Source organism: Grammomys surdaster, unplaced genomic scaffold, assembly GCF_004785775.1.
Source record: "Grammomys surdaster isolate TR1022 unplaced genomic scaffold, NIH_TR_1.0 165, whole genome shotgun sequence".
Lineage (NCBI taxonomy): Eukaryota > Metazoa > Chordata > Mammalia > Rodentia > Muridae > Grammomys > Grammomys surdaster.
Window position 1 is genome coordinate 18,642,193 of NW_021604613.1, and position 21,760 is coordinate 18,663,952.

General features: G+C 36.4%; 1 protein-coding gene and 1 non-coding gene across 8 annotated transcripts in view; one reads left to right on the forward strand and one right to left on the reverse strand.

The window, feature by feature from the left end:
* The window catches only part of Pikfyve (phosphoinositide kinase, FYVE-type zinc finger containing), an 88,113-nt gene that overhangs the window by 48,541 nt on the left and 17,812 nt on the right, over positions 1–21,760 (forward strand). For 6 of the 7 annotated variants that reach the window (XM_028765672.1, XM_028765667.1, XM_028765673.1 and 3 more), the window contains 11 exons: positions 7,210–7,350; positions 8,100–8,226; positions 8,483–9,639; positions 12,627–12,727; positions 14,064–14,135; positions 14,905–15,076; positions 17,675–17,853; positions 19,536–19,649; positions 20,001–20,109; positions 20,213–20,367; positions 20,867–20,957. In XM_028765672.1, coding sequence (XP_028621505.1) covers positions 7,210–7,350; positions 8,100–8,226; positions 8,483–9,639; positions 12,627–12,727; positions 14,064–14,135; positions 14,905–15,076; positions 17,675–17,853; positions 19,536–19,649; positions 20,001–20,109; positions 20,213–20,367; positions 20,867–20,957 — 2,418 coding nt within the window. The remainder of the gene's footprint in view (positions 1–7,209; positions 7,351–8,099; positions 8,227–8,482; positions 9,640–12,626; positions 12,728–14,063; positions 14,136–14,904; positions 15,077–17,674; positions 17,854–19,535; positions 19,650–20,000; positions 20,110–20,212; positions 20,368–20,866; positions 20,958–21,760) is intronic. The other variant, XM_028765670.1, reaches the window with a different exon arrangement.
* On the reverse strand, positions 17,937–18,039 carry LOC114619910. Its single transcript, XR_003711234.1, has one exon. It is a non-coding gene; the product is annotated as a U6 spliceosomal RNA (small nuclear RNA).

Here is a 21,760-nt window from a genome sequence, read left to right on the forward strand (position 1 = left end):
TGCTTGCCACCTCTTACTTTCAAAAACTTTGTTATATTTCAAAAATTAAATTATGCGAGCCATGTTTATGTTACACTTTAGGAAGTAGCTTACCCAAATCACTTTCACTCATTTTTAAGGTTTCAGAGTGTTGAAGGGAGCATATGACTTGGAATGTGTGGAAGAGAAAGTAAAAATTCAACTTTGGGTTTAGTTCTCTTCTGTACTTTGGCCATCACGTTTGGGAGAGTTTCTCTAACTTCTTAGGTTAATGGAACCTCCCATTTTGTAGTATAGATGCTCACTAATACCTATTTCTAGAATACAAATAGTTTATATGTCGTTGGCAAATAGAGGAATAACTTAAGAAGAGGGTTATATGTTGGTTTCTTTGTGTTTTTTTTCTGAGCAAAGGGCAACAGAATAGCAGCTTTAAGTTATAACTTCAGCCTTTTTGCTGCATAGGCACAGGCTCTCTTAGCTCTGCTCTGTAAGGAAATGCTTATTACGAAGCTCTCTCCACAGAAAGATGTACTTCTAGCCAAGGCTGGCTCCTGGGAGCTTTACTACCAGGCACCATCTCTACTCTTGCAGTTCATTTTATACATTAAAAGTTTGTTTTTTTTTTTTTAAATTGAAATAGAATTAAATGTATCACTTTCCGTTTTCCCTTTCCTCCCTCCAGCCCCTCTCAGCTACCCATTCTTGAACCCCTACCATGCCCTACCCACTGTCCTATTGATAGACTCTTTTTTTATAATTGTTGTTACATATGTGTGTATGAATGTATACATATATGTACAATTATATAATATGTATGATGTTATGAGTATATGAATGTATATCTGAATGTATATGTAGGCACAATTATATAATATATATGATATACATTCATATATGAATACATATATTGATTTCCATAGTGGTTGTAAAAGTTTGCACTTGCAGCAGCAGTGGGTGGGTGTTCTCTTTGCTCCACATCCTCAGCGTCATGTGCTGTCACTTGTGTTATTGATCCTAGCCATTTAGAGAGGCGTAAGATGGAAACTTACTTTACTTTGTGTTTCCATGATGGCTAAAGATGTTGACTATTTCTTTAAGTGTTTCTCAGCCTTTTGAGATTCCTTTATTGAGACATCTCTTTTTAGAAATGTACCCCAGTTTTTAATTGAATTATTTGACTTGTAGATATCTAGTTTCCTTTATATATTTTGGATGCTAGTGCTCTATTGAATGTGGAGCTGATAAAAACTCTTTTTCATTCTGAAGGTTGATGTTTTGTTGGATTAATGGTGTTTTTTTTTTTCCTTATAGAAGCTTTTCAGTTTGGTGAGGTAGCATATATTAATTGTTGATCTTAGTTGCCTGTGCTACCAGTGTTTTGTTCGGAAAGTTGTCTCCTGTGCTAATGTATTCAATATTATCCCCCTCTTTCTATCAGGCTCATTGTATTTGGTTTTATGTTGAGGTCTTCGATCCACTTGGACTTGTGTTTTTTGTAGGGTGATAAAGATGAATCTCTTTGCATTCTTCTACATGCAGACATTCAGTTTGACCAGCACCATTTGTTGAAGGTGCTGTGTTTTTTCCAGTGTGTATTTCTGTTTTTTTTTTTAAATCAAAATCAGTGTCTATATGTATGTGGATTTTTATCTGTGTCTTCAGTTTGAATCCGTTGATCAACATGTCTGTTTTTATGTCAGTACCATGTGGTTTTTGTTTCTGTAATGCTGTAGTACAACTAGAAATCAGGAGTGGAGATACCTTCAGTTTTTTATTATTATACAGGATTGTTTTAGCTGTCTTCATTTTTTTTTTTCCATATGAAGTTGAGAAGTTGTCCTGTCAAGGACTGATGAGAATTACATTAAATCTGTGGATTGCTTTTGGTAAGGTGTCCATTTTTACTATGTTAATCCTACATCCATGATCCTAGGAGATCTTTTCATCTTCTGATATATTCTTCAGTTTCTTTCTTCAAAGACTTGAAGTTTTTATTGTACAGGTCTTTTACTTGCTTGTTTAGTTACCTCATGATATTTTAAATTATTTGTGGCTGTTGTAAAAGTGTTGTTTTGCTGATTTCTTTTTATTTTTTTAAAATTACTTTTATGTTTTTACAGTCCAGTCTTTGCCCCACTTCCGGCCTGCCCTCCCACAGTTCCTCATCCTGTCTCCAAAAGGATATTTTCCCCCCAGCCCCCACAAGGCCTCCCCGCTCCCTGGGGCATCAAGTCTCTCAAGGGTTAGATGCATCTTCTCTCACTGAGGCCAGACCAGGCAGTCAGTCCTCTGCTGTATATGTGTCGGGGGCCTTGGGCCAGGTATTGTATGTTGCCTGGTTGGCAGCTTAGTGTCTGAGATATCTCAGGGGTCCCAGTTAGTTGAGACTGTTGGTCTTCCTATGGGGTCGCCCTCATCCTCAGCTTCTTCCAGCCTTTTCCTAATTCAACCACAGGGGTCCTTTTTGTGAGCACACTATAGCATCAGTAATAGTGTCAGGCCTTAGAGCCTCTCCTTGAGCTTGATCCCAAGTTGGGCTGGTCACTGGACCTCCTTTCCCTCAGTCTCCTCTCTATTTTTGTCCCTTCAGTTCTTTTAGACAGAAATGATTCTGGGTCAGAGTTAATATTCATAGTGGCCTTATCTGTGATAGCCAGAAGCTGAAAACAACCCCAGATGTCCCATGACAGAAGAATGGATACAGAAAATGTGGTTCATTTACACAATGGAGTACTAGTCAGCTAATTAAGAATGAGGACATCATGAGTTTTGTAGGCAAATGGATGGAACTAGAAAATATTCTGAGTGAGGTAACTCAGACTCAAAATGATATCCATAGTATGTACTCACTAATAAGTGGATATTAGCCAAAAAAGTACAGAACACCTAGGATATAATCCATAGAACTCAAGAAGGTTAACAAGTGGAAGGGCCCCAGTGAGGATGCTTCATTCTCATTTGGGAGGAGAAGAAAACAATCACAGGAGGCAGAGAAAGGGAGGTAATTGGGCAGGAGAGTGGATGGGGAGGGGATAAAGGGAGCATGATCTCGTATCGGGGGCAGAGACAGGAGAGAAGCCCTGAGGGCCAGCAGAATGAATGGAAATATGCAATTCCAGGGTGTGGGAGGTGGGGGACCCTTCTAGAAAGTTCCCTGATTTCTTTCTTAGTCTGTTTGTCATTTGTATAAAGGAAATTTTCTGATTTATTTCTGATTTTAAAAATGTGTGTGTGTGTGTGTGTGTGTGTGTGTGTGTGTGTGTATTTGAGTTAATTTTGTATCCAGCTACTTTGCTGAAATTCTTAGCTGTACGAGTTTGCCAGTGGAATTTTTAGTCACTTATGTATACTACCATATTGTCTACAAATAAGGATACTTTGACTTCTTCCTTTCCATTTGTATCTCCTTGACCTCTTACAGTTGTTTTATTGCTCTAGCTAAGACTTCAAGTACAATGTTGAGTAGACATGGAAAGAATGAACAATAACCTTGTCTTATTCTTATTTAGTAACATTGCTTTAAAGTTTCTCTCCATTTAATTTGATGTTTGCTATAGGGTTGTTGGAGATTGTCTTTATTATGTTTAGGTATGTCCCTTGTATCCCTAATCTCTTTAGGACTTTTATCATGAAGGGGTGTTGGATTTTTGTCAAAGGCCAATGTGATAATAATGTAGTGTTTTTCTTTCAGTTTGTTTATATGGTGGATTGCATTTACCAATTTTTGTATATTGGACCTTCCCTGCTTCTCTGGGATGAAATCTATGTGATCATGGTGGATGGTCTTTTTGATATATTCTTGGATTTGGTTTGCAAGTATTTTATTTAATGAGTATTTTTGCAACTATGTTAATGAAGGAAATTGGTCTCTAATTCTCTTTGTTGGGTCTTTATATGGTTCAGGTATCAGGGTAACTGTGGCCTCATAAAATGAATTGGGCAATGTTCCTTGTGTGTCTTATTTTGTGGAATAATTTGAGGAATATTGGTGTTAACTCTTCTTTGAAAGTCTGGTAGAATTCTGTACTAGCATCTCTGTCCTGGGCTTTTTTTGCTTGGGAGACTTTGAATGAGTATTTCTCTTCCACTAAGGGTTATAAGTCTGTTTAAATTGCTTATCTGTTTTTGATTTAACTTAGTAATTGATGCCTATCGAGAAAATTATCCATTTCTTTTAGATTTTCCAATTTGATGTATAGGTTTCTTTCTGTCTTTCTTCCTTTTTTTCTTTTTTCCTTGTTGTTGTGAGACAGGATTTCCCTGTGTAGCCCTGGCTGTCCTCTAACTCACTCTGTAGACCAGGCTGGCATTGAACTTAGAGATCTGCCTGCCACTGTCTCCCTAGTGCTCGTTCTAAAGACATGTACCACCACCACTGAGGAGCATGGGTTTTTGAAATATGAACTAATGATTCTTTGAACTTCCTTGGTGTTGGTTATGTTCCTGTTTTTGATTTTGTTAATTTGAATATTTTTCTTTATCTTTTAGTTTGGTTAAGGGTTTGTCTATCACATTGATTTTTTTCCCCTTAGTTTCATTGATTCTTTTAGTTGTTTTATTTGTTTCTTTTCTTTCTTTCTTTTCTTTTTTTTTTTTAATTGATTTCTACCCCGAGTTTGATTATTTTTTTTACCATCTACTCCTCTTGGGTGTGATTACATCTTTTTGTTTTAGAATTTCAAGGTGTGCTGTTAAGTTGCTCTTATTAGGTGATTTCTCCACTTGTTTTGTTTTAGCACTTAAAGAACTTATCTCTTAGCACCTCTTTCATTGTGTTTGGGTATGTTGTATATTAATTTTCATTCAATTGTAGAATGTCTGTAATTTATTTCTTTATTTGTGTCTTGATCCATTTGTTTTTAATTCAGTAGAAGAAAGTTCAGTTTTCTTAAGTTTGCAGACTTTGTGTTTCTGTTGTTATTGGTCTCTACCTTTAATCCATGGTTGTCTGATAGGATTTAGGGAGTTGCTTCAGTTTTCTTGTATCTGTTGAGACTTGGTTTGTGTCTGAGTATGTGTTCAGTTTTGGAGGAAGTTCCATGACTTGCAGAGAAGAAGGTATTTGTTGTGTGTATGTGTGTGTGTTTGTGTGTATGTGTTTGGGTGAAATGTTCTTTAAATATCTGTTAGGTCCACATATGTGTTTACTCTAGTAGTTCTCTGTTTTTGTCTGAATGCTCTGCTCATTGATAAGAGTTGGGTATTTAAGTCTATCACTATCATTGAGTGAGAGTTGGATGTGCTTGTGTTTAGGGCATAGATGTAAAGAATTGAAATGTCCTCCTGTTGGATTTTGATGAATGTGTATTTTGATTAGTTTTGGTTTGAAATCTATTCTGGTAGCTATTAAAATGGCTACACTAGCTTGCTTTTTAGGTCCATTTGCTTGGAATATAATTTACCATCCCTTTCCCTGAGGAAATGTCTACTCTTAATGTTGCAATGTGTTTGTTGGTGTATATATCTTCTATAATTTTATTTTTGCATTCTTCTCTGATTTTGTTGAAAATATTTTCTGGGCCTTTGAACTGGTATTTCTCTCCTTCCTTTATTCCTGTTATTCTTTGGCTTGGTTTTTTCATAATTTCCTAGATTTCCTGGATAATTTGTACCAGGGTTATTTTAGATTTAATATTTTTCTTTCTTCAGTGTATCTTTGGTGCCTGAGAGAGATTCTCCCTTCCATTTCTTGTATTCTGTTGAGAAAGCTTGTCTTTGTAGTTCATATTAACATTCTTAAATTTTTAGTTTCCAGAGTTCCCTCAGTTTGTCTTTTCTTTATTGTTTCTATTCTATCCTTCAACTGTTTGCATTTTCTTGGGTTTCTTTAAAGAATTTATTCATTTCCTCTTTAAGGATCTCTTATCTTTATGTAGTTGGTTTTAAAGCCTTTCTAGTGCTTCTGCTATGTAGCAGTATTTAGAGCCTGCTCTGGAAGGTTCTAGTGGAGACATAATGCCCTAGCTGTTACTGTGTTCTTACACTGGCATCTAGGCATCTGGATTTGGGATGATTATAGGTCTAGGTTCTGATTTCTGAGTTTGTCTTTGTTGAGTAGATGTTTTGTTCCTTGGTTTCTGTTTCCTTGGAGGATTTTTGGAGAGTGATTGATGGGCATGTCTTGCCTGTTTTCCTGGCCTGTTTAGTTGGTGTGTTCACAGAGGGTGGTTGCTGGTGTCGGTTGAATTGGAGGAAGTAAGGTTGAGGGAGAGGGTCTTTGTGATCCTTTGGGGACTGGGTCAAAGAGGAAAGAAAGACCACAGCAGCTTTCCAGCTACAGAGCTAGGGATAAGACCAGGGGGATGGGGTCTCAGGAGTAGCTGGAGAAGTGTGGGTCTCCCTTCAGCTTACTTGTTGCCCTGGGTAGAGTGGCCTTAGATCTGAAGTTGCATAGATTTCAGGTGTTAGTGCCTTTCTTTTTTTTTTTTTTTTTTTTTTGCCATGGCTTTTTTCTCCTATGAATGGTATGAATAGTTTATGATCATTTAAAATATAAGGTTTTTAGGAATATAAATGTCATATACATGGAAACACACTACCAGAAATATTTTGGAAAAAATATTTTTACATTCATAGATAGTCATTTTTTTTTTTCAAGCAGGATAAATACAATCACTTTGTATTTCATTCCATAGATAGGAGCTAGCAAAACACAGTTGTAGTTCAAGACAAAATGCCTTTTCAAATTCTTGGCATTGGTTAATGAATTTATTTCCTGGAGTACTTGTTGTCTTAAGCTTTCTGCTCTTATCAGTAAAAATGGAAGATCTTGTTTAGGTTTAGTTCAGCGTTTCCAGACATGGTGGAGTATGACTTTTCAGTGAAGAACCTAAGAGGAACAAGGGAAACACAGTTACATATGCTATTGCTCCTTAGGCTTACACTGCTTTGTGTATATCATCCCTGTTCTTGGTGGTTTTATAGATGATATTAGCATACTTTCATAGGATTAGATCAGAGCCATATTGAGTTTAAGATGCTACTCGGTTGTAGAGCTGTTAAAATGTGTAAAATTATGCCTTGGATTTCATGAACTATGGTATTTTAAATCTAAAGATATTCTAATATCACAGTCATTCACAGTTCTCTGAATCTGGTTATCAAACTTGTTTTTAATATGTGAGGCATGGTTTGGGCTTATCTGTAGTTAACAACATGATTTAATCCTGATAATATGAGACATCTTGAATTGTACCAGGTTTTGTATTTCTGATTTATCTTACTTAGGAAAGGGAATTCTTGAAGAATTATGTTCAACGAATAGTTGATGTTCGACCCACATTGGTTCTCGTTGAGAAAACAGTGTCTCGGATTGCTCAGGACATGTTACTGGAACATGGCATTACTCTGGTCATTAATGTAAAGTCTGTGAGTGTTTGTCTATTTTTACTCATTTACAAAATCATGGCTTTTAAGTTAATATGCATGCATGGTAGGTATGCAGCAATATTTTTATTTGATATAGCACTTATGTTGAAGTGGGACCCGGGTATGGTTGCTACATTATTAAGACTGTAGACTCACACTGGAAGACAGTGTAATTATGTAACTATTCTTTTGGGTGTTTATGAGACCAAATGGACATTACCCATCAGCAAGTACATTATTGGTGCTTCATTCTGCTAAACAGAGGCCACTTTTAAGGAAACTGATTTTTATTTGTTTGTTTTCCCATAATGTCTTTTGCCAACACATGCTATCCAAATGCTCTTTTAATAGATAATAACAAAATGAAGTAAGAATAAAAATAATGTAGTCTCACATTGTACTTCTGGCAGGTCTGGAACTCAGTTATTAAAACAGGCTGACCTCAAACTTGCATTGATCCTCCTGCCTCTTCCTCCTAAGTGCTAGAGGTATACAAGTGTACCACTATGCTACACCCATGTTTTGATAAGAGTACCATGACCATGGTTTGTTTTTGAGGCCACACATTGATTATTTAGCAAGTAAATTTGGCCAAATGTAGAATAAACAAATTGTTGTGCAGTTTATTAAAATTAAAGAATTGATTGTGAACATTATTTTGTTTAATACCTAATGAACTTCTCCAGGTTATTGAGATTTTTACTCATAGCTGATTTAATTTTGTAATACAGTATTTTTCTGTTTTGTAGCAAGTTTTAGAAAGAATCAGTCGAATGACCCAAGGTGATTTAGTGGTGTCCATGGACCAGCTTCTCACCAAACCCCACCTGGGCACTTGCCACAAATTTTATATGCAGATATTTCAGCTGCCTAATGGTGAGTCATCTTAAGCATACATTCACTCAGTTCAGGACCTCCAGGAGAAGTAAATCATCTCCTACTTAACTATCATTGTTTTTTACTCAGGAAGTGTTAATATCTGTTAGCATTGGTTAAGAAGGAGATGTTTAAGGTAGTTTTATTCCTATATGGATTTTCTTTTTTGTGGGTAGTAAATTCTAATTGGTCCTCTAAATTGTTATCTAAGTCTCTTAATATTTATTTATTTATTTATTTATTTATTTATTTATAGAACAAACCAAAACACTGATGTTTTTTGAAGGCTGTCCACAGCACCTAGGCTGCACAATCAAGCTCAGAGGAGGCTCTGATTATGAGCTGGCCAGAGTTAAGGAGATCCTAATATTTATGATCTGTGTAGCTTATCATTCTCAGCTAGAAATCTCTTTTCTCATGGATGAATTTGCTATGCCTCCAACATTAATGCAAAGCCCGCCGTTCCATTTTCTGACTGAGGGACGAGGGGAAGAGGGAGCTTCTCAGGAGCAGGTCAGTGGCAGCTCCCTTCCCCAGGATCCAGAGTGCCCTCTTGATGCCCTGACTTCTGATGATAATACTTTGTTGGAATCAAGGATTGTGCTTGAGAAGGGTGAGCTGGACAATAAAAGTGTTCCACAGGCTGTTGCCTCTTTGAAGCATCAAGAATATACCACCCCGACTTGCCCAGCAGGTATCCCCTGTGCTCTCTTTGCATTGGTACCTGAGTCATTGTTGCCTCTCCATATGGATCAGCAGGATGCTGTAGGAAATGAACAGCCAGAGGCATCACAGCAAACAGATGAGCAACAGGATTCCAAAAGCCAAATGAGAGCTTTTCGAGACCCTCTACAAGATGACACTGGAATGTATGTTACTGAGGAAGTCACTTCCTCTGAAGATAAACGAAAGACTTACTCCTTGACATTTAAACAGGAATTAAAAGACGTGATCCTCTGTATCTCTCCAGTTATTACATTCCGAGAACCTTTCCTTTTAACTGAAAAGGGGATGAGGTGTTCAACTCGAGATTATTTTCCAGAGCAGATTTACTGGTCTCCTCTTCTCAACAAAGAGGTGAAGGAAATGGAGAGCAGGAGGAAGAAACAGCTGCTCAGGGATCTCTCTGGACTTCAGGGCATGAATGGCAGTGTTCAGGCCAAGTCTATTCAAGTCTTACCCTCACATGAGCTAGTGAGCACCAGGATTGCTGAACATCTGGGTGATAGCCAGAGCTTAGGTAGAATGCTAGCTGATTATCGAGCTAGAGGAGGAAGAATTCAGTCAAAACATTTGGACCCTTTTGTTTATTCAAAAGATGTATCATGTACTTCAAGTGGCAAAGCAGGAAATAAAACTGAGAGTGATGAAGAGAGGGGGTTGATTCCAAGTGATGTCTTATGGCCAACAAAGGTAAGACGTCACTCTTGACTGGGGAAGATTAGAATGTTTTGTCTGTGGAAAAACTACTGAGGCAAGATTTAAAAAAAAAAAAACAATATGACAAATTACATGCAGACTTATTATTTATTCTTCTGTTAATTTTCTTCTTGAGTCAGGTAGCTTATATATGAAGTAGAAAAGTGGATTCATAAGGCAACAAAACTGGGATTTTAGATTTTTATATGCTCTTGTAGTAAAGTAAGAAGGCCTTGAACTAAGGGAAAGTGTGCAGTTGTTTGAAGTTTCTGTCTGTATTGCTTATGTGTGATAATGATGTAGCTCTTGATATTTTTCAGTGCTATAAGATAGGTCTTGTTTTTGTTTTAGTTTCTTTTCCCTTCTCCCTCCCCCCCTCTCCCTCTCTCCCTCCCTCCCCTCCCTCTCTTCCTCTTCCTCCTTCTCTCCTCCCTACCCCACCTCTCTTTTTCTTTTTTTGTTGCTGTGATCAAATACCCTGACAAAAAGACAGCTTATGGAAGAGTTTATTTAGCTTGCAATTCTGGGTTAACAGCCCATCACATAAGGGCAAATAAAAGTAGCAGGAACTTGGAGTAACTTAAGATACCATGACCACAGAAGAGCAAAGAGAAAGAAACACGTATGTGCTGCCTGCTTGCTTGTGTTCAGTTCTATTTCTCAGTACTTAAACAGTTCAGGACCTTTTACTAGGGAATGGTGCCACCCACAGTGGACTGGTCTTCTCACATTTTAACTTAAGACAATCACTCAGATATGCCCATCTTCCAACCGAGTATAGATAATCCTTCATTGAGACTCTCTTCCCAGTTGATTTTAAGTTGTGTCAAGGTTACAAAGCTAATCTTCACAGGTCTCATTATGTGATACTGACTGATCTTGAGTTCATAATCTTGCCTGTACCTCCTTAATGCTAGGAGTACACACACACACACACACAACACACACACACACACACACACATCTTTCTAAGAGTAAAAATTATGTATTGTTATTTAACTATATCTGTTTAGATAGAAATTAAAGATGTTTAAGGAAGATTTACTTGTGGATGTGTACATTACTAACATTGAAACTTACGAAGAAGTCTTTCATTCGATGTAATGCAGTTCTGTAATACAAAAAAATCTAGTTTCACTGTTAGTCAAGGAAGTGCTAAATGGTGGTGCTAAACAATTGTTTGTGAGACTCACACACAGAACCATAGTGAGAGTCAAGAAATTTTGAATGCTTCTGTATAAGTTTATAGACAGTGATGAGGATATTTACATGTACCATCTTATTTTACATGTACATTTATACACCTGTGACTCAGGATTCCAACTCCTCTATTCTTGAATGATTTAAGTATATCTGTGTGAGGATGCTTTTAAGAATACATATAAGATTGTTTGTTGAAGCACTTTTTTATATCCACTTTGTTTTGTAGTTAAAAGGATTACATTATGTTTTGCAGATGTAACAAATACTTGACATTAAACAATTTAAGGTAGTTTATTTTAGCTCATGATTTCATAGGCTTCAGTCCATACTCCTTCCATTATTCATCGTAGCTGGAGTCTGGCAGAGGCTATTTACTTCACAACAGACAAGAAGCAGAGAGAAATCCAGGGCCTGGGATAAGATACAACCTTCAGGGAGACTCTTCCAGTGACCTACTTCCATGTAGGCCCCACATTATGGTTTCTAGAACATCTAACATAGCATCCCAGTTGAGGAAGAAACTTTAAATACAGTATTCTTGGGTATGAGCATCATTCATATTCAACATATATCAAAGGATATGTTGACCAATATATGAACTGTATAAAACTCATGATAACTTCTGAACTACTAAAAAGCATGTCATGGGCCGGGCAGTGGTGGCGCACGCCTTTAGTCCCAGCACTTGGGAGGCAGAGGCAGGCGGATTTCTGAGTTTGAGGCCAGCCTGGTTTATTTACAGAGTGAGTTCCAGGGCAGCCAGGGCTACACAGAGAAACCCTGTCTCGAATAAAAACAAACAAAAAAAGCAGGTCATGGAATTAATTCCATGAATGATTTTTTTAAAAAAATACAACTTTAAAGTTTTGCTATAATAGAATAAAACATGGATATATTTTACCGTGTCCTCAAAAAAGCAAGTTATATTAATTCATTTTTGTAGCATGTCTCATTTTAGTGAAAACAAAATCTCCTTTGTATATGTATGTATGTATGAACATGTGTGATTGTGCACATATGTATATTTGAACAGTGTGAATAGACAAAAAAGAGTAGTTTTTCTTTTGGTATTTGTTGGTTTGAAATAGGGCTTCTTGTAGGCTGGCGTCAGACTCAAGATCTAGTTGAGGAAGATATTAAACTCTTGATCCTCTTGAGTCTATCTCCCAAGTGATGGGATTTCATGCATGTACCACCATGTTGGTCTAAGTGGCTAGTTAGGTGTGTAAACTACATAGTTTGATAGGCAGAGTGGCATCTAAGGAGGAGGAACTTTACCTCTACTACTTGAATTTTAACAGGGAACAGGAAAAAGCACAGGTGAAAAAAAATCTCAGAATTTAAATCTCTAGGCACCATGGATTGATACCATGTCCGTCTATCAGGTCATTATCATTTCAGAGGAATATATTTTAACTAATTTGTCCTTCCAAAATATAATATAATTTTGAAAAAATGGAATGTTTATATAAACAGTTAAGAATCCAACTTCTTAGTACTCTTCCCCTTTCAAGCCCAGCTATACCCAGCTTTGGGTATAACTAAGGCCTCATTTATGTTATACTCCAACCCCTGTTACTTTACACTTAAGATTATCTTAGAATTCTGAAATAGTCTGTGTTCGAAACCCAGCTGCTCTTATAGCTAGCCTTTTGTAAGTCTTCACAAGCATCCAGCAGTGATAACAGAAGACTTTACTGAGTGCAGTGTGTTCTGTGTCAGTGAATTGGTAGGAGCTGTGTTCCGTCTCAGATGCTCATCTGTTGCTTGTTCTGCAGGTGGACTGTCTGAATCCTGCTAACCACCAGAGGCTCTGTGTGCTCTTCAGCAGCTCTTCTGCCCAGTCCAGCAATGCTCCCAGTACCTGTGTCAGTCCTTGGTAGGATTCTTGTCTGCACTATTGCACCTAGTAGTGGAATTCCAACAACATAACAACTAATGCCTGCTTTTAGTTATGACACAGTGATGGTTGCATGTGAATTGATAGAATATTTAAACTTAGGAAGTAACTGGAAGGTGTTTTGTTCATGGATAAGTAATTGTACCTTAAGTAAGAATGAACAAACTCGGAAAGAAGAAAGAGAAATGTTTGTATTACAGAACTTACAAAATTGACCCATGAAAGCTGGTTTTTGAAACCAAAAATCTACATTTTGATTATAGCCATACAATTTAGGTAGGTTTTCCCTTTGCATAAGTTTTATAAAAACAGTCAGCCTTTTATCTTACTGTTTATAAGTTCTGTCACTGAATTATACTACCAGACCAACCTTTTGTCTCATTAGAGTATTCTTGCAAACATCTAAGTGAAGTTTTAGAGACCAACACATTTTATAATGTTGTAATATTTCTAGTGATAGTCATAAAGACCTTACATGCCTGTCTTAGGTTTTTTTTGTTATGTTAAAAAATTACCTGTTAAAAGCAGCTTAAAGGAGAAAGGGTTATTTGACTCATAGTTCAAGGATACAGTCTGTCATGGCAGGGAAAGTCATAGAAGTTGTAGCTTTAAGTAACTGATCATAGGAAGTCAGCATTCAGGAATAGAATGTATGCTGGATGCTGTGCTGAGCTTCACTCCCTTTCTCACTATTGTTTGTTTGTTTTTGGTAGTGCTGCTTCCATAATAAAACATTTATTTCCAACAAAAAGATTTTTCTAAAAACTTGTGTAGTTCCAGGACAACTTTAAGCATGATTTTCTGAAAGTTCATAGAGGTTTTTACCCTTAGAAATTAATGGAGTCTTTAGGTAATACTTAGGATACAGATTTTAACAAGCATACATGCAAAGTTCCTAATTTTGGTTAGTTGTGAGTCAGGTAAGCTAGGAGTTGGCTCTTAACGAGAGTGAGAGCTGTTTTCCATACTCAATGACTAGAGGGCAGAGGGGCACAGTCTTTTTTTTCTCCCCAGTTTTGATGGGGATTGAAACTGAAAGATGATTTTACCTCTTCCTAATGCAAATCAGTTTTATTCCATTTATTTTATAGTTTATGCATTCTTATTAAATGATTTTTTAAGATACTAACGGAATAGTAGTGGAAACTGCTATAGTGTGGCATCTACACTTGTTTGACAGAATGAGGTAAAACCTGTTCCACATTATCATCAGATACATTTTTCTTTAGTACTTCATCATAAGCATATTTAATAATTAAAATATGGTCTTGGTGGTAATGTTGCCATATTTCTAAGAAATCATCTCTTCTTTTAGGATTGTAACAATGGAGTTTTATGGAAAGAATGACCTTACACTGGGAATATTTTTAGAAAGATACTGTTTCAGGTAAAAGCTGATTTCTTCCGTATGATTTATTATGTTTTTGTTTTGTTTTGTTTTGAGAAAATGTCTCTCTCTCTCTCTCGCCCTGGCTGGCTTGGCCCTGTCTCTGTAGACTAGGCTGGTCTGGAGCTCACAGAGATCTGCCTCCCAACTGCTGGATTAATTATTATGCAGTTTTGAAGTCCAGAATTTCAAGCTAAACCTTTTGAGTTGAATATCAAGTATTGTTGATGGTTCTTGTTTTTATACCACATGTCAGAGTGTATCTTTACAATGACATAATTTGTTTTATACTTAACTGGGGAGCTCTTGTGTTATATATTTCTTGTATCTTTGCTTGTCTAGTCTTTCTGCCATCCCAAGACTTTTTTAGTATGTCTACATTTATATAGTGGTTCAGGTGAGAAGCAGGCTTGGGAGCAGCTCAACGTTAGTTTATGTTTCATTGGTGTTTCCAGTTCAGTTTCACAGCATGGCATGAACGATTTAATGTTACCAGCTTCTTTTGCAGGGAAAAGTCCTTAGAAATGTCTGGGTTTTACTGTTGTTTGAAATTGGACGTTAGAGAAGGTGTTCTGACAAATGAGAACTGCTACCGTGCTTCAGTTTAAGACAGCTTGGAGCCGTGTGCATCCTGCTCAGATTGTGCACTGTCTGTCATTCTTCTAGAGCTGCTGCAGTACTTTCTTGGTTGTGGCTATGATCATTCAGTGCTTGCTGTGTGGACTCTGTTTCATATTTAATGTGAGAAAGATTTTCTTATTTATCCCAGGTCTTCTTACCAATGTCCTAGCATGTTCTGTGACACCCCCATGGTTCATCACATTCGTCGCTTTGTTCATGGCCAAGGCTGTGTACAGATAATCCTGAAGGAGCTGGATTCCCCAGTGCCTGGATATCAACATACAATTCTCACATATTCCTGGTGCAGAATCTGCAAACAAGTATGTGCAGCTATTGACATATTTCCTGTGACATTTCTTTCTGTTTGTATAGTTCTTTGGGGAAATGTACAGTCAGTAGGTTTTTGAACTTTGTCATTATAATCTTCACATAACCTTCTAGTGCTATATGCTTAACCTAAACTTTAAACTTCACTGAAGGAATATATGTCATTATATAAAATATGTATGCCTTATCCTAGAAATATATTGTAATTATATTTTGATAACTTCCATATGTTAATTTAGCAGACACTTCTTTCTGTTTTCTAGGTATTATTTTGCTAACCTTAGGAATAGAAAGAGAATAAGGAATGGCTTGTAGAGGAGGAAATAGACTTATAAAGCAGTAACTACAGTGTATTAAGCTATTTACCTAACAAATCTGAGTCTATATCAACAACTGTTCTGAAAAAATGTAGATGCAGCTTTGTTGAAAATGGTCTGTATTGGTTTTTATATCAATTTTTAAAAAAATGACATGGATGTGTATTTAATTTTTTTTGAACTATCTCTTCTAACTCAAAAAAAATGATTTGATGTCAGTATTGTGACTCTTTTTATTTGCTTTTTTTTTAATTAAATGGGTTCAATCCATCTTTGGAGAAGTGGCATGGGATTAGGTTTATGATTTATTTATTTATATAATTTTATTTATTTACATATTTATGTAATTTTATGTGTATATGTGTGTGGCCAACTCTATGTATATACATGAGTAGGCTAAATGAGGGCTTTAGATCCCCTGAAACTGGAGTTAATGGTGGTTGTTAAGTGGAGTATTCTTAACTGCTAAGCTATCTCTCTAGCACCAGGATTATGGTTTTTTTTTCTTTGTGTGTGTGTGTTTTACATTTACTTTTTATATACATGAATGTTTGCCTTCATGTATGTTGTATACCATATGTATGATTAGTGTTCAAGAAGGTCAGAAAAGGGAGTTGAATCCCCTGAAACTGTAGTTACACATGGTTGTGAGACACCGTGTAGATGCTTAGATCAAACCCTGGGCCCTCTGGAGTAACAGTCAGTAATCTTTTTTTTTTTTTTAACTGCTGAGCCATCTCTTCAGTCCCTATAACATTTTAAATACAAACTGTTCAGATTTAAGTGAATATGTATTAAAATTGCCTTCATTATTATCTTGATGTATTTTGAAGTGTGATTGGAAAGTATTTATGAGAATTGTAGATAAAAGTGTGTTTGTTAGTATAACCCTTGAGAATGGAGACATGAGTTTTCTTTATGAGCTGGGGTCTTACTGACCTGTAGTGATTTGTAGTAATCAAAGTCTCCCATACTTTCTTGTATGTGTGTTAGTGGATATCAGGCTATACATGCTAGGCAAGTGCTTTATAATTAAGCTAGGTCCCATCCTTATTTTTATACCCATAGGCCTTTTGATCTTGGTCCCATTAGACAGCTTGTAGCATTTTGTTGTGAACTCTAGAGATTAGGGGTTCTCAACCATCCTAATGCTGTGACCCTTTGATGCAGTTCCTCATGTTGTGGTTATCCCCAACCATTAAATTATTTTTATTGCTGCTTCATAACAACAGTAACAATGTACTATTATTAGGTATTGTGTTGTAAATATCTGTGTTTTTCAATGGTCTTAGGTGACTCCAAAGGTGCCACCTTTGAGAACCACTGCTGTATATTGTATATTGAATGTTGAATTAGATGAAGAGTTAAATTTTAGTGTGTTTTCCATGCTTTGGTTTATGCACTTAAGATTTTTAAAAAAATTAATGGGGTTATGCTAAAGAAAAAGCATTATACATACAGTAAAAGCTTCTAGCTGAGGAAAATGTAATGTTGAATTTTTTAAGCCACAGTAGTATAAAAAGAGGGTAAAGAGTACAACAAAGTAATTTAATGCAAATGGACAGTAAATATGCAAATAAAATTTATTCATTAATGTAGTTGAAGTATAAATAAGCCAAATATACATGAAATAAGAAAATGCCTTTTTTAAAAAAAAAGACATAACATTTTAAAGATGAATAACTTGTAGGATTGGTAGGAAGATGAGGGAGTTGGTATTTCAGTTAATGTCGTTGAAAGTGTGTGTAAATGAATGCACCTGAGTTAGAAGGAAGTATGGTAAAATGACTATTGCCCTTTGATCAGTTATTCATTGCCCACTATTACTGATTTTATCCTAAGGGAATAATTTATGTCTATTTCTGAGTGTGTTGATAAGGAAGACCTATCTATTTCAAATGCCAGTCAGTGGGAACCAGGTAAGTCTGTGAACATGGACCTGTGGCCATTTCAAAAGTTGTAAAGAAGGAAAGTAAGCAGTATACAGGCAGATTGACGGTGCAGAGGTTACTGCAGCTGTTCTTTAGTATACAGTATACAGTATACAGTATACAGGCAGATTGATGATGATGGGGTTACTGTAGCTGCTCTTCTCTTAGTCTCCCAGTCAAATCCAGCTTGAAGAGTTTATTCTTTTCCTAGGTTTTTTTTTTCCACCTCAGTCTGAATATGTTGTTTGTCTTGAAAAATAGATACATCTTTCAAAAGTGAGATTCTTAGTCTGTAATTTATTACCTCCCCCCTCCCACCCACTCCCCCCCCCCCGAACTTCAGGTAACACCAGTTGTTGCTCTTTCAAATGAATCCTGGTCTATGTCATTTGCAAAGTACCTTGAACTTCGATTTTATGGCCACCAGTACACACGCAGAGCTAATGCTGAGCCCTGTGGTCACTCTATCCACCATGATTATCACCAGTATTTTTCTTATAACCAGATGGTGGCATCTTTCAGGTAAGAAGGCAAAGGATCATGTGTATTATCACATTCCTTCTTTCTTTTTCTTTTTTCTTTTTCTGTTTTCTTTTTCTTTTTTTTTAAATATGGAGCGCTTCACGAGTTTGTGTGTATCCTTGCTCAGGGACCATGCTAATCTCTGTATCGTCCCAATTTTAGCATATGTGCTGCCGAAGCGAGCACCACATTCCTTATAGATAGAACACTTCCAGTATTGGATTGAATTTGGGCATATATGTCCTCCCCTGTCTATAACCTTGCAAATGCAGAGGGCTGTACTTTTAAGAACTTTTAGTGTTAGTTACCCTTTATCCCAAGAACTATGTAGTATTGTTATTCTATTATAAGCTGTCAGTGATGGGAATCATGGTTTAAACACTGGTTGATTTTCTGTTTCCTGACTCACTCTGGACCATTGCTTTTGGCATCTGAAAGTCTGAGAATTTTCCTGAGATATTAGTTACCACAAAGATCCTAAGATACTTCTAACAAAGCTAAAATTCCAAGTTCAAGGAATAAATACTCATTGTTACCATATCAACTGTGATAATACCTTAAGCTCTGTCCTCAGAAACTAGTAATACCAACACTTCACTGCCCTAAGACTTGCCACTGTGGCTAAGTCTCTTGTTTTAGCAGGAGATTATCACAGTAGCTCTGGGCAGACTTCCTTAGTCTTACTCCTGTAGCTGGCTCTCAGCTCTGTTCAGCAGTCAAAAGTGACCCTATTACAGGAAAATCAGCTGTTCTCTACTGTGCTCTAGAAATTCCAAAGGTATCTGGTTTGCGAAGTAGTGGCCAGAATCCATTTTCTGGCTTATAAACCCTTACAAACTCTGGTTGCCCAAGGGCTGTGTTCTCACCTCCTACTGCTCAAGTCTCACTGGCTCTGGCCTGCCCTCTGCTGCCAGGTAGGTACTTACCTGGGAGCCTTGTACTTATCCTTCCTTCTCTCAGCTGCTTGTTTCTCAGATACCTACCTGTTGTTTCCTTACTTACCAGAGCTCTCTATTTAGGTCTTATCTGTCAAGTACTCCATGCTTCATTCTCTGTTCATTGTTTTTTTTCCCATAGAGCTCTGATAAAGATGCTTTAATGCTTATATTTTAATGTTTAGTTCATTATTCCTAAGTTTCGAGGGCAGGAATTTTGGTGCTGTATTCTAGGCACTTAAAACAGTATCTCACACAATATACTCATGAAGTATTTATTAATTAGAATTTTCTTTTAAAAACAAGGGCTTTTAACCATAAATGTAGGATGTAGGTTGAGTATAGATAGCACTTACTAGTATATATCTCAAGTAGAAAGGAAGTGAAGACGCATGAAGAAACCTCAAGAGCTCAGGGTTAATAAGTACCTATTTAACTTTTTAAATTTCTTCAGATCCATAGCACAAGTTTGCGTTAAAGTCATTGCTGTTTTTATGGCAGATGGCCCCTCAGAGGGATAAATAACAGCATCATAGTGCAAGGATAAACCAAAATCCTCTCAATATTGGGAAAGATATTTCTGGTGGTTGAAAGTTTTTTTTGTCTTTATGAAACTTAATTTTATAGAAAACATTATTTTCTCTTATGTTCATTAGAATTTAATTGATCATTTGCATACATATGTATATGCGCTGTATAAATTATTAAAATAGTTTTCATCTTTTCCTGTTACTGTTTTTTCCTCAGTTATTCTCCTATTCGGCTTCTTGAAGTATGTGTTCCACTCCCAAAAATATTCATTAAGCGTCAAGCCCCACTGAAGGTATCTCTTCTTCAGGATCTCAAGGACTTTTTTCAGAAGTACGTTTTAGTTGATTTGGTCATGTTTATAATCCATGTTAATTATCAGGTTTACTCATTTAACTCTGTTTTTGAAATGTGAGTAGCTTTCCTTTTTTAATTATAGATAGTATGTGCTCAGTGTGAAAATTAACGTAGGAGAGTACCTCTAAAACATAACTGACAACCTAAAAATTTGAAGTAAATCTAAATCCTTTGATGCCTTGTTTTGCTTTGCAAAATTCCATATGATTTTTTTGCTGAGAATTCATTTTAGTTATAGTTTCATACAAAATGCCTTTCCCCTAGTTTCTATGGGATAGTTTGATTTCAGCTCCTCTAACATGAGTGCTGCTCTGTCATCACTTTTAGGGTTTCACAGGTGTACCTAGCTGTTGATGAGAGACTTGCATCCTTGAAAATGGATACATTTAGCAAAACTAGAGAGGAAAAGATGGAAGATATCTTTGCACAAAAGGAGGTAATTGTTTCTTTTATAGAAAATCTGGAAACTACTGTTTCTAAGAAGCCCCTCTGTTTCTGTGGTGTCCCAGCTTACCAAACTTGGATCTGTTGCCTTCCAGATGGAAGAGGGTGAGTTTAAGAACTGGACTGAGAAGATGCAAGCAAGGCTCATGTCTTCCTCTGTGGATACCCCTCAGCAACTGCAGTCCATTTTTGAGTCACTCATTGCCAAGAAGCAAAGCCTCTGTGAGGTGCTCCAAGCGTGGAACAGCAGGTAAGGCTTTGTTGGGTCTTTGTTGATAGCATTGCCAAATTTGTTCTACCATAGTATTTCAAAAGTTATTTTCTGTTTTTGGGGACCAAACCAAGGCAATGCATTTGTTAGGCAGTGCTTTGTTACTTGGTTAAATCTCTGATCCCAGTTTTTAAATTTAAATATCCTTGTTGATTATAGATGCTCCATTTTCTTAGTTATAAAGGGATTTATTTATTTACTTATTTATTTACTTATTTTTGGCCTTTGTTCTAGTCATCCTTTAAAACAGCCTTTACATAGTTTGTTAAGATAAGAGGAAATAGCCCTTATTGCTGTTTCAAGTGTATGTGCTACTGAGTGAGACTGAACTAGATCAGTGTGCTGTGAATCATCTTTGTCTATTGTAATAATTCAGTAGTGGCTATGTACAACTTTAAAGTCTATTACAAGAAAAAGTTTATAAGTATAATTTAAGGTACTGAAAACAAAACCATGTTCTTTTTGCCTGTGGCTATAGGTTACAGGACCTTTTCCAGCAGGAAAAAGGTAGAAAGAGGCCTTCGGTTCCTCCCAGTCCTGGGAGACTGAGACAAGGTGAAGAAAGCAAGGTAATAAAGTGTTGCATTGTCTTTGTTGTTTCACTGATAGAAATATAGTTAATTCCATTTCTAACACTTAGGAGTAGCAGTTTAATGCATAAAGTTTTCTGTCATGTGTGAATTTTCAGATACATATGCTCTGGATTACTTTTATATTTTAATACATATTAAAATAATATGTTAATTATTTATTTGAGTATTTGTAAAAAGGCTGCTCTACCTGAGACAGTATAGAAGATATAACAGAGGAAAAGAAGAGCTCTGGTTTCTCAGAGTATATAGTAGAGTTCTCAGTCTTTATTTTTCTTCCTTTAAAAAAAACATAGTTGTTTACTTTTGATGGCATGAGTGCTTTTGCCTACATGTATGTATGTTCATCTTGTATACGCCTAGTATGAGACCTTTTTGAGTACAGTCAGTAGACATAAACTTGAAAATACGTTATCACCCAGTAGGTGATCTGCTTTAGGGAAGTAGAAAATTACTTGAAATTCTGTTGCACGGCCTTTTTGATAAATTGTTTTGAATGCTTTTTTTAGGTTTAGGCATTTTTTCTAGGTTACATGGCATGAATTTGTGAACAGGCTATAGTTACAAGCTGTAATTACTATCTCATGAAACATTTGCCTGGTTAGAAAGAAACTGATAAAAAATACATAGACTCATAAGAAAACACATGAACTCATACGGATTTAGTGACTATTAGAAGATTGTAGAAAACCCTAAAAGAAAGTAGAATTTTGGTGATAGAGTAGTTAACAGTGGTGGATTATTTTATGTAAGATACAAATAAAGATTTCTGTGGTATAGTA